Below are 15,323 nucleotides of genomic sequence, written 5' to 3' on the forward strand. Positions count from 1 at the left end.
TAAACAATGGTCTTCTATGAGCCTGATAATGTAAGTGTGTGTCTTTGTCAGCTCCGGGTGTTCCAGTTTAAAGAGTGACCCTGTAAACTGGAGAGTGAATGCAGCAGTGAGTGCAACAGTGAGTGAGCATGAGCAGTGAGTGCAACAGTGAGTAAGCATGAGCAGTGAGTGGGACAGTGACTGTGACAGTGAGTGCAGTGGTAAGTGGGAAAGTGACTGTGACAGTGAGTGCAGTGGTAAGTGGGACATTGACTGTGACAGTAAGTGCAGTAGTGAGTGGGACAGTGACTGTGACAGTGAGTGCAGTGGAGAGAGGAAAAGTGACTGTGACAGTGAGTGCAGTGGTGAGTGGGACATTGACTGTGACAGTAAGTGCAGTGGAGAGAGGAACAGTGACTGTGACAGTGAGTGCAGCTGTGAGTGGGACAGTGACTGTGACAGTGAGAGCAGTGGTGAGTGTGAGTGTGAGTGTGAGTGTGACAGTGAGTGTGACAGTGAGTGTGACAGTGAGTGTAGTAGTGAGTGTGACAGTGAGTGTGACTGTGAGTGCAGCTGTGAATGGGACAGTGACTGTGACAGTGAGTGCAGCTGTGATTGGGACAGTGAGTCTGACAGTGAGTGGGACAGTGAGTGTGAAGGTGAGTGCAGCTGTGAGTGGGAAAGTGACTGTAACAGTGAGTGCAGCTGTGAGTGGGACAGTGTCTGTTACAGTGAGTGCAGCTGTGGATGGGACAGTGACTGTGACAGTGAGTGCAGCTGTGAATAGGACAGTGACTGGGACAGTGAGTGCAGTGGTAAGTGGGACAGTGACTGTGAAAGTGACTGTAACAGTAAGTGCAGTGGTGAGTAGGACAGTGACTGTTACAGTGAGCGCAGCTGTTAGTGGGACAGTGACTGTGACAGTGAGTGCAGCTGTGAATGGGACAGTGAGTGTGACAGTAAGTGCAGCTGTGAATGGGACAGTGATTGTGACGGTGAGTGCAGTGGTGAGTAGGACAGTGACTGTTACAGTGAGTGCAGCTGTGAGTGGGACAGTGACTGTGACAGTGAGTGCAGCTGTGAATGGGACAGTGAGTGTGACAGTGAGTGCAGTGGTAAGTGGGAAAGTGACTGTGACAGTGAGTGCAGTGGTAAGTGGGACATTGACTGTGACAGTAAGTGCAGTAGTGAGTGGGACAGTGACTGTGACAGTGAGTGCAGTGGAGAGAGGAAAAGTGACTGTGACAGTGAGTGCAGTGGTGAGTGGGACATTGACTGTGACAGTAAGTGCAGTGGAGAGAGGAAAAGTGACTGTGACAGTGAGTGCAGCTGTGAGTGGGACAGTGACTGTGACAGTGAGAGCAGTGGTGAGTGGGACAGTGACTGTGACAGTGAGTGTGACAGTGAGTGTGACAGTGAGTGTAGTAGTGAGTGTGACAGTGAGTGTGACGGTGAGTGCAGCTGTGAATGGGACAGTGACTGTGACAGTGAGTGCAGCTGTGATTGGGACAGTGAGTCTGACAGTGAGTGGGACAGTGAGTGTGAAGGTGAGTGCAGCTGTGAGTGGGAAAGTGACTGTAACAGTGAGTGCAGCTGTGAGTGGGACAGTGTCTGTTACAGTGAGTGCAGCTGTGGATGGGACAGTGACTGTGACAGTGAGTGCAGCTGTGATTAGGACAGTGACTGGGACAGTGAGTGCAGTGGTAAGTGGGACAGTGACTGTGAAAGTGACTGTAACAGTAAGTGCAGTGGTGAGTAGGACAGTGACTGTTACAGTGAGCGCAGCTGTTAGTGGGACAGTGACTGTGACAGTGAGTGCAGCTGTGAATGGGACAGTGAGTGTGACAGTAAGTGCAGCTGTGAATGGGACAGTGATTGTGACGGTGAGTGCAGTGGTGAGTAGGACAGTGACTGTTACAGTGAGTGCAGCTGTGAGTGGGACAGTGACTGTGACAGTGAGTGCAGCTGTGAGTGGGACAGTGACTGTGACAGTGAGTGCAGCTGTGAGTGGGACAGTGAGTGTGATGGTGAGTGCAGCTGTGAATGGGACAGTGACTGTGACAGTGAGTGCAGCTGTGAGTGGGACAGTGAGTCTGACAGTGACTGGGACAGTGAGTGCAGTGGTAAGTGGGACAGTGAGTGTGAAAGTGACTGTAACAGTAAGTGCAGTGGTGAGTAGGACAGTGACTGTTACAGTGAGTGCAGCTGGGAGTGGGACAGTGACTGTGACAGTGAGTGCAGCTGTGAATAGGACAGTGACTGTGACAGTGAGTGCAGTGGTGAGTGGGACAGTGACTGTGACAGTGAGTGCAGCTGTGGATGGGACAGTGACTGTGACAGTGAGTGCAGCTGTGAATAGGACAGTGACTGTGACAGTGAGTGCAGTGGTGAGTGGGACAGTGACTGTGACAGTGAGTGCAGCTGTGGATGGGACAGTGACTGTGACAGTGAGTGCAGTGGTGAGTGGGACAGTGAGTGTGACAGTGAGGCAGTGGTGAGTGTGACAATGACTGTGACAGTGCAGAAGCAGCGTGCGTATAGAAGTAATTCAATTTTACCTGGAGAGGAAACATCATTCAAATGATAAATAGTGGGAATAGATGCAACTGTAGCTCTTTATGTTTTAATGTTACTATGTGTCATGATGCATGTTAGATAGATAGATAGATAGATAGATAGATAGATAGATAGATAGATAGATAGATAGATAGATAGATAGATAGATAGATAGATAGATAGATAGATAGATAGATAGATAGATTTAAGTGTTGTGTTGGAGCACAGTGACCCTGTTAATCATGGTCATCTACCTCCTCTTCTGGCCGAAAGCAGGGGTGAGCTGCTGAGACTTACTGAGTCCTGCTGAACCTCGATAGCAATTGCATTATCTAGGTGTGTTAATTGTTCAGTGTATTCTTGGTCTGACTAAGCTCTTTACATGCATTTTAACAGTTGGACTAAGCTCCTAGTCCATTTTCTGACGAGTGCAGTAAATGTACTGAATAAGTGCAGCGGTAGGGGCAGTGCTGAGTGCGATGGTGAGTCTAGCAAGAGTGAGGCATGAGAGCAGCGTATCAGAGACAAAAAGGGACAAACACCTGCTGTTGATATTGCTCTGTAAAGTGAAAGGAGCCTGGAAATGAATCATGAGGCTGAGATGAAAACATGATCCATGACCTGAACAGAAAGCCGAGCAGTCAGTGGAGTTGTTATTGAATCACTGACCAATGTTAAGAGCTTGTGTCATGTCTTAATGTGAAACATAAAACCTCAACTCTTAAACTTCAAACCACACAAATTATTAAAGCAGGTAGCTTTGTTTGCCTTTGTGGGGCAGTTTAATAAGAAGCAAATCCCCAACACCCTCCTCCTCCTCTTCCTCCTCCTCCTTGGCTGTTTTATCTCTCAGAGCAGAAATGGCTTTAACAAACATGAGTGTGGCAGCAATTTGTCCCCATGGTGAACAGCAAAGCGGCAGCGGCTGACATCTGTGCCTTGACTCTGCTTCAGCCGCTTGATCGGCACGTGCGGCTTCAACGCGGTTGTACTCGCTCTCCAGGAAGTCAGACAGGGAATATTTCACAGTCACAACACCAATTATAACCTCCAGATGATTTGACATGAGCAGACTCGCTGTGTGTCTAATGAACGGTTTGTTTTCACGCCACTTTTGAGGATGAAACTGTGTGGTTACAACAGAGAAGATGGTTATTTTTCCCTGCAGTTCAGGGAAATTCAGATCATTCTTTGTCTGCTCCCACCTCTTTCTCTTCTCTGTCACTGGATTTGTCTTTCTAAACGTCCTCTTCCTGTTCTCTGTGATGTATTGCTGCACTTTCAGATTTGTAAAATGACTCCCCTGCGGTGCTGGGTAGTTTCCTGTGAAAACTCTGAAGGAGGAGGTGATAGAAAGTAGAGTGTCTGTTAAACTGTAAAACTGGTACATTAAGTCTCCTCTAATCAACTCCTGACACCAGTTATGGACAGGCCAATGTTTGTTTGTGAGCAGGGGAATATCTGTGGCCTCTCATAAAATCTCAACAGCCATACAGGATGACGATCCAAACTGCAGACTGATTATCGTCCCCACTCCTTCACTGTTTTATTGACTGCATCTGGTACAAAGTCCTGTTTTTCTGGGTGTAGACAAAGACAAGGCAAAGAATCAATAATCTTTAAAGAAAGCGGAGTCTGCTGCCTTGAGAGGACTGTAGACGGAGATGCCTTCTAGAGGGACCTAAAGCTGGCAGTGACAGATATACCCAGGTCTTTGTCACCTAAATGTACTTATACTAAGTTTTATAACAAAAACTTCTGAAATCAAGCATTGCATCATAGGTATGACTTTGTCCTAGGAGTGTCCTGCCCTTCTGGGTGCCAAAATGGAATTTTGGCATTCCACTTAGCACACTGAAAGGCAGGGAGCTTACAGAACAGACCATACCAGCCGTTCCTGACTTTCACCATCAGACAGTACAACTTCTTACTCTGAGTGCCTTTAGGTTTACTCAGGACTCTCAGTTCAAGCAATTAATGTGCAATAGTTACCTCTGTTATTTTCAATTTTTATTGTGACACTTGTGCTTATTGTTTTATTTGCTTATATCTTATTTTCTATATTTTTTACTTTCTGTATTTTTTACACTTTGTGAATGGAACTATCTGTCACAAAAAAAATCCCCTAGGGAATCAAAAAAGTATTTCTGATTCTGGTTCTGAAATTACACATATGCATGTGGAAGGGTAGGAAGCCAATATATATGCTCCCCACCCTTCCTTTTCCCTGTGTGAAAGTTGACCTTGTTTCCACTGAGCGGTACAGTTTGGTTCTTCTTGGTACAGCACACATTTTGTGGTGTTTTCACTGACTAATCTTGGGACAGACCCCCAAATAACCAAGAGGAGCCGTCCCACTTTTTGGGACCCCTCTGTAGGCGTGCCAGACGAAACCAATCTGATCCCAGAAGGTGGAGCTAGAAACACTGCAGACCATTGACTGGTCAAAAGAATGGTCACTACCTGTGAGGGCTGCTGTATTTCTCTTGGTGACACACAGTCTTCTCTGAAACAAAGCTTGATTGTTCTTTGTAACTAAGAGCCATATGCCAATCACAAAAGCAACAAATTGCTGGAGGCCTGCCATCGTTGCTTTTTGTTTACTGTGTCATGGTTTTCTTCTACATTGGATTTATTACCCGGGTACATGATGATGATGATTGATGATGATGATTTGATTCATGTCAGCACACTTATACAATATCACACATTTTCAATAGATCACATTGTACATGTCCAAAAGGGAAGACGGGAGAAGCAGAGCTATTTAGTCTCCTCTTTTTCACATATCATCAGATTATTATGAATTTTGATTCCATTTACAGATGTATGATATAATTCTTGATTGTCTTTTAGTGTCCATATTTGATCGTTAATGTCCATCACTTGTCTTACAACATCACTTCATTCACTATCATTGTTTTGGAACATTTTGACCTTCCTGCTGTCTTACAGGCCAAACAAACCCACATATTTACGTTTCAACATTCTTCAGTCTTGACAATTTTGGATGATACACACTTAGCTAGCATCATTTTCATATCTGTTAAAGGTCATTTTGACTTTTTTTTTCTTTTTCTTAAATATGTTTGTGGAACCGCTGCACCTGGTTTCTCCTTGTAGCTCCTGTCTATTTGGGTTTAGTAAGTCAATGTTAGTAATACCACAGATTAAACCTTTTTTCTGCCCAATTTCTGAGAAAAGATCTCCAGCATATGTGATGAAGCTGTTCAGATTCGAACTTGTTGCTCTGTAAATACAACAAATAATAATATTACAATTTTTCTTTGTATGGATTTCAACCGTAATGGATTCTAATATGTTATCAATTACTACAGATATTTCCTTCAACACTCTGAATTTTATATTTTCAGCTATGAAATTGACATTGTGTCACTCTGCTATGGCATCACACTATTATGTTACTGATGTGGCTAACAGCTTACTCTCTGCGAGGGGGGCATGGTTGGCTGTGGAAACAAACAGGACCAAGCTTAACCGAGCCAACCCGTACCAAAGAGTACTGAGCTAAACCAGACTATGTTATGAAAAAGGGGCTATAGTTACATGGGAAGGGCAATAAGATCCCAAAACGGACCATACCGACAAATATACCTCAGAACCTCCCTATCCGTGTGCTAAAATGGAAAATTGACATCCCACCTGGAAGAGTAGAAGCTCCCGAAACAGCAGTATAGCCCCAAATACCTTAGGATGAATGAATGAATGGATCACCCTGTCCTTCCTTCTGTCCAATGTTAAAGTTTGGCATTCTACGTAAGTATGTTGAAGGGTGGGGAGCTCCCAGATTATTACAGCAAAAATGCCTCAAGAACTCTCTGACCCTTCTGTGTTCCAGCGTGGAATTGTGGTATTCCACATGAGTACAGAGAAAGGTAGAAAGATCCCAAAACAGAACTATAGTACCATACATCTTAGGACTCCTTGCCCTGCCTTTCCTCCACTGTTGAAGTTTGGCATTCCATGTAAATATGTGGAAGAGCAGGGAGCTCCCAGAGCAGACCATATCACCAAATCTGCCTATAGGCTTCCCGCCCTTTCTTTTGCCCGTGTGGTATTGTGGCTTTCCACATAAGTACATGAAAGGGCAGGAAACTCCCAGAACAGACCATACTGGCAAACACACCCTAGGAGCTCCCTGCCTGAAGTGGAGAGAATGAGGCCACCCCCCACCGATTTTATCCTCATACATGACAAACTTAGGCAGGGAGAGCGTCAGGAAGGAAAATCAAACAGACACATGGATCAGACTGTCACTTCTGTCAATGAATTGGAAGCAAAGCTGTATTCTATCCATATGATGGTCCTCAGGGTTATAATTATGAGCCTGTTAGGAAAGATGGAGACTGGGAACAGGGCAGGAGTAGGAGGAATATCGGCCATAGGAGAGCAGAGGAGGTGTGGTGTGAGGAGAACCAGAGGAGAACAGAGCGGGTTTCTTGGTGAGTGTGCGCTGTTAGCTAGTGATATGTACCCTAATGCTGTGTTCACATCAACATATTTAAAGTTTGAAATCAGATACACTGACTTAAAAAATAAGCAGTGTGTGAGCTGATCATAGAGCAACGCGCTTTGAGCCGTCATGATAAAGTCCATAGAGAGAAAGACAGAGAGATCTATCAGAGGTCTATCCACTGATCTAGAGTCAGAACACCAAGACTTAGCTACAGTGCTCAGCTAACATGTCTGTCAGGTGGAATCTCGAGCTGAATCTCTGACAAATCCTTGTTTATGTCTGCTACCTGCAGTTAGGCTAGGTGCTGCTCTGGTATCCCATCCTGAGCTCCATCATATCATAAGGCACCAGGTTTTTTTTAGACTGATGCTGTGAGGCTACCCAGTTTGGCCTCTCTGAGTCTCTGGTACAATCACCTCAGAGCAGGTTCGTTCCTGATTGCTAATGATTTGTAGAAAGCTTTCACATGCTCTGTGGCTCCAGCTCCTGGCACTGGCTCAATGTCTCACCTCCAGAGGTGGTGAGCAGTTGCTTGTCAGTTCTGAGATTTCCACAGTCTTTTAGGATTCTCCAGTGTCTGTCAGAGATTGCTGGGGCTCTGTGTTGATGCAGAAATAAAGTCCTGTCTCTTCAGCTACACAAAACAAACCCAAGCACAAAGCTAACTCTATTTTACTTCCTGTTGGGGAAAAAGTGGACTCTGTGTCCTGTTAGTCCAGTTTTTCTGCACAAATGCGGAAAGAAGCCGTCAGAGAATGTGAGTCCCCTTTGCTACATCAAACATTGGAAAAAAGGTGATTTAAACAGCTTTACTGAAAGAAGACTCTTCTTCCTCTAAATCTGTGCTTTTTTGGTTGAATGACATATAAAATCAGTGACCAACATCTTCTACTGCCATAATCAGATGATGTCAAGTGTTAATTTACCAGAGATTGTTTTTGCCACGGTGTGAACGGGCAGAGATGAAATGTCCTTGACTCTAACCTTAGTCTTTGGTTTGGAGTTAAAATCTCAAGATGCCTCTTCCCTTCTTAAATTCTTCATGCAAACCCAGTGTATCAGTCAATCATCATTTACTGTGGACAAAGAAATGTCAAACTGTCTGCGAGAGAATGAGAAAACAACTGTCTGAATCATTTCATACAGGTGGGATTACATGAGCAGTGGGTTTCATCTTTTATGCATGAGGACTTGTTGGATTTAACCCAAAGCACCTGCCCACACATGCATGAATAATCTGCATTGAGAATCATGTTTACGCACAATCACACCCACTAAATCAATTTATGCATGCTCAATCTTTGAACATATAAATGAATACACACATCTCAGGACAGCAGCTCCTTGTTTAACAGCTTTATGTTTGCATGTCTGCACAGAATATGAAGAATGTACAGGATGGGTTTAATAACAATGGAGGAAATAGGTCCATCCTCTACCACAGTGTGCACACACACTTTCACACACTCTGACTCCTCCATGTACCCTTGAGGACATTTACGAGGTGCTAAATCACTAAGTAGTCTGATCACTAAGGGTAAACACAGAGGACAGACTGTGTTTTTGCACCCTATCACACACTCACTCACACACATACACACACACATTAAAGACTGTGCTTCTCTTTTATCTTCTTTACTATGTTTTAAATGACTGTAGTGTTTGACACTAGCAGTCAGGCTCTCTGCACAACTTTTATTTGGAGTGTGGACCATGCTGTAAATTAGTCTCATAAGAAGGGGAGAAAACCGAGACGAAGAAGGAGAGAGGAAGAGAGTTTCCAGGCTGATTCATTGGAGAGGGTAGACAGAGGAGCGCTGGAGTGGAAAGAAGTGATGAAAAAGTAAACGTCACTAAGGAAGGATGGCAGGGAGAGTGCTGGCAGCGCCCACCACCTCATTTTCTTCTCACTCTTCTCTTCCTGTTGCTGGGTTTTGAAAGTTGTCCTCAGGCACTTCCTCTTCCCTCAGCAGTGACTGTTGAGTCTGCTTCAGAAAGCTATGTTAGCTGTCACTCATTCTAGAAAGAAATGGTTAAAACAGTTAATAGAAATCATGATGTAGCATGAGCAGCAGCTCTCGACCTGGAAATCATTTTTCTTAAAGACTAATCTAGTTAGTTCCCTGCCTTGGTCAGCGACCAGGAAGTCACATTGGACAGTGTGACAGCTGTGGTTTTACAAAAGTTGAACCTTTTTCATCCAAGAGTGCCTACAGATCAGTGGCGGCTACTGGTCAGTCAAAGAGGGGAAGATCATCCAATCATCATGCAGAAGCCCAGCGTCCAGGCCAGCCCACTGCCTTACCGATCCCCAGAGATGCTGATGATGAGGTGGGACAAAGCCCTGCGTTTATCCAATGACCGTCCAGTTTCCACAGTGGAACAACCCACTCTACGCTTCCCAGCTGAAGTCAGAAGACGCTCAGCATCCAACTGTGTTAAAGGGATAGTTCAGTTTTTTTGAAGTGGGGTTGTATGAGCTCTATGTGACCACTAAGGACATTAGATACAGTAGAAAGTTGTCTGCTCTCCCTCAGTAAGACAAACTTTAATCGCTGGTGACGAGGAAATAGGCGCTAACAGGGAGAGACCGTACCAGATTCAAAGGCTATTTTCTCTGCCTACAAGAACTCAAATCAAAAAGTAATACCACAGTTTAAGAGTACACTACATAAAATTTTTTTTAAGTTCATTAAGTCTTAGGAAATATAAACATTTGTCTGGACCTAACTAACTGGTCATGTGTCCTTCCGCGCAGCGCTAGTGCGCTCCGTCCCCCCTCCTCCTTTCAGCTGTAGGGAATGTAAACAAGCTATGCTTCGAGCGCTGGTTTTAGCCTCTTGTAAGTTTGATCAAGTATCGTAATTCTTATGTTTGTACTCTAATGCCGCGGCCACACCAAACACGAACACACGAATTTACTCGCGCGAATGGCCTGTCACGCGCCGCGTGAACGCCCGAGTCTCGCCGCTGGACTTTTTTGACAAGCTGAGGCGCGAACACGCGAACGCGCGGTACTGCGCATGCGGAGTAGAGAGCTCGTTCATTTAAAGACTGAAAGTCCAAAGGAGCAGCTGAAAAACAATGAGCTGTGGTTTCCAAAGCATGACAGGAGAGTGTGTGAAAGCTTTGGAGATCACAATCAATGCCTGCTGCCGCTCCCTGGTAATCCACCAGCCCTGCTTGGCTGTTCCCTGCGATCTCATCCTCGATCCCCCGAACCTCTGACCCCCCGTACACCCGACTACCCGAACCCCTGACCCATGTTCCCGGAGGTCTCCCTGGGGATAATGAAGGGGTGGAGGAAAGAGAGGAGCACAGAGAACTTCCATCTTTTCCCTCGCTCTGCCCCTGCCCCACTCTTTCCTCCTCTTTATCAGGCTCAAAACTCCGCTGAGGAAAACACAGTCGGACTCAGTGATAGCCCGTGCGGGCAAATCCAGCTGGGAACGAATGTTTTCAGAACTTACATTCAAAACCTGTCTCCTCAGAGACTTTCAACCAAGCCTGCTCCTGTTTTTCCAGTCTCTGTAAAGTACACACGTCGTATCGTATAACTCTGGATGATGACACACCGCACAGATTGTTTTCTTCTCCATCCTCCGGCGGAGTTGGAGCCGGAGCAGGCGGCAGTTGCCCCCCAACATTGCCAAAACAATGACGTCGTGAGGGAATATTTTGAACTCGAGCGAATTCGCGTCTACCGCCCAAACGCGTGAACGCTCCAAACTCGCCGCGCCAAACGCGCGAATCGCGCCGCCCGAGGCGAATCGGCGGCTAAACGCGTCTTTGCATTGACTTTGTATGTAATCGCGCCGCAAATTCGCGTTTGGTGTGGCCGCACCATAAGGATTGTGAGGCAGTGTAGGAAATTCAAAATGTGGTGACTATGACAGCGACAATGAAGTTCCATTCACTTTGGAACCAAAAGGATACCTGTATGAACCGGAGCACACAGAGCTGCTACGGATGGAGACTAAAAGGAATACAGAGGAGACATCCACGGACACTGGACATCAAGATAGAGTCAGAAATACCCAGTGGTGTAAATGTCTGAGCTGTGACTCAATGCCCACAGATGCTGAGTGTTACTGCTGTCACGAGTGGAACTTGGTTACAGACACTCTTCAGGATTTTTCTGAGGACACTGCTGGCTCTCAAGCCGTCTGTATAACTCATCACACAGATTTCCCTGCTCTTCTGGATTCTGGAGTGTCCTGTAACAGCAACAACAACAGTCGTGGCAGCAGTAACACTCAGCATCTCTATGTCCAGTGTCCGCGGATGTTTCCTCTGAATTCTTTTCAGTCTCCATCTGTAGCAGCTCCTCTTCTGTGTAGCTAGGTTCATACAGGTATCCTTTTGGTTCCAAAGTGAATGGAACTTCATCGTCGCTGTCATAGTCACTCATTTTGAATTTCATACGCTGCCTCACAATCCTTAGAGTACAAACAAAAGAATTACGATACTTGATCAAACTTACACGAGGCTAAAAAAAACTGAACTATCCCTTTAAAGCGCTGAGAAGCTCAGGGGACGGGGGGGGGGGGGGGGGGGGGGTGAATGAGAAGGAGGTGGAGCCAGTTACCTGTGATAGGAGCTGATTCTGAACAAAAGATGAAGGAATTCTAGCGTAGATTTTGTAAATGAAATGTACACACAGCAGAACATGTCATATCAGATTCTGGGATTTGAGTCACATGCCTTGTTGGCATGACAATGTTTCACCTGAAAATGCTAAAACACAGCAAAAAAGCTAAAAAAAAAAAAAAAAAACTCTGCGTTAAAACAGAAACTCAGAGGGACTGAAAACACTATTGTAAGCCAGGCCTGGCAAGCCAGGCCTGTGGTTGGCGCTATAACTGTCTTGTCCAGAAGCTGCTTTTGGTAGATCTCCACTGAAGAAGAGTTGGGCCGATCATCTTGTGTATTGGGTAATACTTAGAGCAGAAGTGGAGCAACAGATGCTCATTTTGTTAAAAACAGTCAGCAGATTGAGCAGCACAAGCTCAACTCGGTAGTTTGCAATGATTGTAACAGTGGTACTGTTGTCCTGTTGTATGCCCGAAGCGTGACATCAGTGATTCCACTGAAAACGCCATCTTACTGTTTACACAGCAACGGTGTCAGCAGCGTTTCAGAAAATTCCATTCTAAAGGCCGTTTTCAAAAGTTTCGGGTTTGGGCCGTTTCAGTGTAAACCCAAGGCTCGTGTAACTCCTGTAACTCTTTAATAGTGAGGGCGTTTATCTGATGGAGCTCATTTAAGCTCACAGGAGACTGTATAATTAATGGACGTAGTCTCCCCAACATCACCTTTAAGTTTCTGAAACAGGCTTTTGAAGCAAAGCAGCTATCGCAGCCATGTTGGAAGTCTCAGGGGCTTCAAGTACAGCTATAGGGCGCCCGTCAGTCATGTGAGCTGTGCCTCTGATTGGGCGAGCTCATTATCTTAATATCCTCTGAACTACTGCGTTAGAAAAAAATTTACCCCCCATTTAGTGAAGTATAGACAAGAGAGGCTTTTTGAACCAGGCTGTAAATATGTTTAATTCTTCTGTGCAAACAGCTCTTCAGCATTGTCTCACACTGCATGGATCTAACCAGGAGCAGGGGAGGGAGGGGGAGGAGCACACATGAAGAAGAGAAAGTGAAATTTAACTATGGTCACAGATGTGAGGAGCTGTGAAAAAAAAAAAAAAAATGAAAGCTCCTAATAGACAAATTCTGACTCATCAAAGTTATATTTAAAAAGTTCACTCTGGAAATACTGTCAACAAACCAAATCATTCTGAGTAAATGTGAGTCCAGTGTGATGTTTTCCTCTTCATGATGCATTTTTCTGACTGATGTGACAGAAAGTATGGTACTTACTCTATCACTGAAAAATTCCTATTGTAAGTAAATATTTAAGCAGGCAGTGTTTCTTGTTAGGTTTTTCAGTTTAGTTTTTTTATCTTTTCAATTAATGTTCAACCTTCACCACTTTCATCAAATGCAATAATAAACTCCTCCTTTATGACTTTGTTTTGACTGCATATTTTCATATAAAGGACCAGGGGTTCCCAAAGTGGGGTCAGATCCCTGGGGGTTGCAAAACACTGAGGGGGGAGGGGGGAGGGTTGGGTAGGTGTTGCGTATAGTCTTACAAAATCAAAAGCTGTTTATGATTGCATATGTTATCTCATATTGTAAGAATATAAACAAAACAGGGGTTATTGTTTGGTTGTGTACACATCTAGCTCTGTTGTAAAAGAAATGACGTTTCAAATGGGCCTGACTGGGTGTTTCTTGGCTGTGAGAACCAGCCTCAAGTAGCCACTAAAAGAAATGAAAGTTTATTTTTCATCATTGGCTTCATGGATAGACATTGGACTGTAAAGCCAAAATGTTTGAAGCTCCTCCCTCTGACTGGGTGTAGTTTACTGTAAATGGTTAACCCCACCTCTTCCATGCTAACAAATACTAAAACTTAAGCAATTGGAACCCTAAAGAAGCATAAACAGAAAATTCACTGAACTTTCCACTACTTGAGTGCACCTGTAGGAGACACTGGAAAGCAAGAATCAGATCATCTTATGAGCTGAGTTTGGAGGCAAGAGGAAATGGTTTGTTGGATGTTTTTGTTGGTGTATTAATTTAATATCAGGAAATGACCTCATGTCTTCTCTTCTGTCTTTGGTTCCCTCCACAGACCAACCTGATCCTTGAGTGGGACATAACTAACGCCAGCTGAGTGCAGACACCAAAACTGTCCTGCAGACTGACTCAAGTGTACTGTTCAGTCATGGGCCTGAGGAAACTCATCCTGAGCTTTGAATCAGAGACTCTTGACTTCTCAGTCCCATCCAGAAGTGGGTACCAGTGAATTCAGCAAAGCATCTTTTTGGGAAGCTTCAGCTCAGTACGAACCGTGAGAACTTGTTGCCAATGACCCATTGGCAAGAAATGGCAGATTTGAACTTCAGGGAACTATTTGAGCCAGTTTGCAGCTAGCAAGACTTCACAGGAATATAATTCACAGACAAAAACCTCTGGAGCTACTTCCTCCCAGCCCCCTCTTCCCTCTCACTCCCCATCCCCAGCTGCTTTCTCCCTATTTTCCCTTATCCTCACCCTGATCCTGCTGGGACTGATTCTGTACTTTGGAAGACACCTTTTATTACTCAGTGCTGATGGCCCCCTTCTCTTCACCCTCTTCCTCTCTTTGCTGGTGAAGAAGAAGAAGAGCTAGAAGTCCTTGCGCTCTGCAGGTGGGTAAGGGTCTCTTTGGGATGGGCAGCCCAGGAAGGGCACTCCTCGGCGGGTTCAGCACCACCACTTCTTCCCTGGAGGTTGGAAGTCGGATGGCTTGGCCGAGCAACAACCCCCTGGACCTCAACCAAACCCTCTCATGGGGGATCGGGCTCAGTGGCAGCAGTGGAGGTGCAGCAGCAATGAGTGGAGGTCTGGACAATTACACCCAGACATCTGTCACCAGGGCGGTGATGAAGGAGAAAAACTGGCCAGCGCTGCTCATCCTGGTCATCATCGCGCTGACCATCGGGGGGAACATTCTGGTGATTCTGGCCGTGTCGCTGGAGAAGAAGCTCCAGAACGCCACAAACTTCTTCCTGAGGTCACTGGCTGTGGCTGACATGCTGGTTGGCATCCTGGTGATGCCGATTTCCCTCATCAACATCCTCTACGGTGAGTGCTGACTTCCTCTACTAATCAGGTCTTCTTGTCTTCACATGTAAAGAAAACCAGTACAGAACATTTGATCCATCCAACTTCACTGGGTCAGCATGTGGATCAGTACCTCACTCACAGAGGACTAGATTAATTGCTGTATGCACCCACAAAGAGCTTTAATACAAATACATACTAAAAGATATCACCCAAAAATGGTAATAAATTGTGATTGAAGTTGTACTATTCTGAGACTTTATTGAAAACTAACTTCTTTATTCTCACAGATTTCCAAATAATAATAATTGAGTGGATTATTCTCCACAACATATGATGGCAAAAGGTGTACATTTGCAAAACATATCATGATGAGACCAAAAAATTATATATTCACACGTTTTTTTTCAAGTGAATTACAAATAATGTAAATTGATGGGATTTTGATTGCAAATTTATGACAATTAAGTTGCAAAGTTATAGGATTAAAGTAATAATATTTTTGGAATAAAGTTGAAAATGTATTAATTTATTCCCACAATTTCTGAATGACATAAAATTTACAGGATGATTCCAAGAAATTTAAAACTTTTTTTTTTTCTTCAATTTTCAAGATTAAAATAGTGATATTTTGGGACCAAAGT

General features: G+C 44.7%; 1 protein-coding gene across 3 annotated transcripts in view; it reads left to right on the forward strand.

Annotated features, from left to right (window-relative positions):
* htr2cl1 (5-hydroxytryptamine (serotonin) receptor 2C, G protein-coupled-like 1) overlaps positions 1-15,323 on the forward strand; it is a 200,255-nt gene that overhangs the window by 150,508 nt on the left and 34,424 nt on the right. For all 3 annotated transcript variants that reach the window (XM_074662248.1, XM_074662247.1, XM_074662249.1), the window contains one exon: positions 13,706-14,700. In XM_074662248.1, coding sequence (XP_074518349.1) covers positions 14,286-14,700 — 415 coding nt within the window. In that variant the 5' untranslated portion in view covers positions 13,706-14,285. The remainder of the gene's footprint in view (positions 1-13,705; positions 14,701-15,323) is intronic.

Source organism: Halichoeres trimaculatus, unplaced genomic scaffold (assembly GCF_033239565.1).
Source record: "Halichoeres trimaculatus isolate MK-OKI-2021-1 unplaced genomic scaffold, fHalTri1.1 fHalTri1_scaffold_22, whole genome shotgun sequence".
Lineage (NCBI taxonomy): Eukaryota > Metazoa > Chordata > Actinopteri > Labriformes > Labridae > Halichoeres > Halichoeres trimaculatus.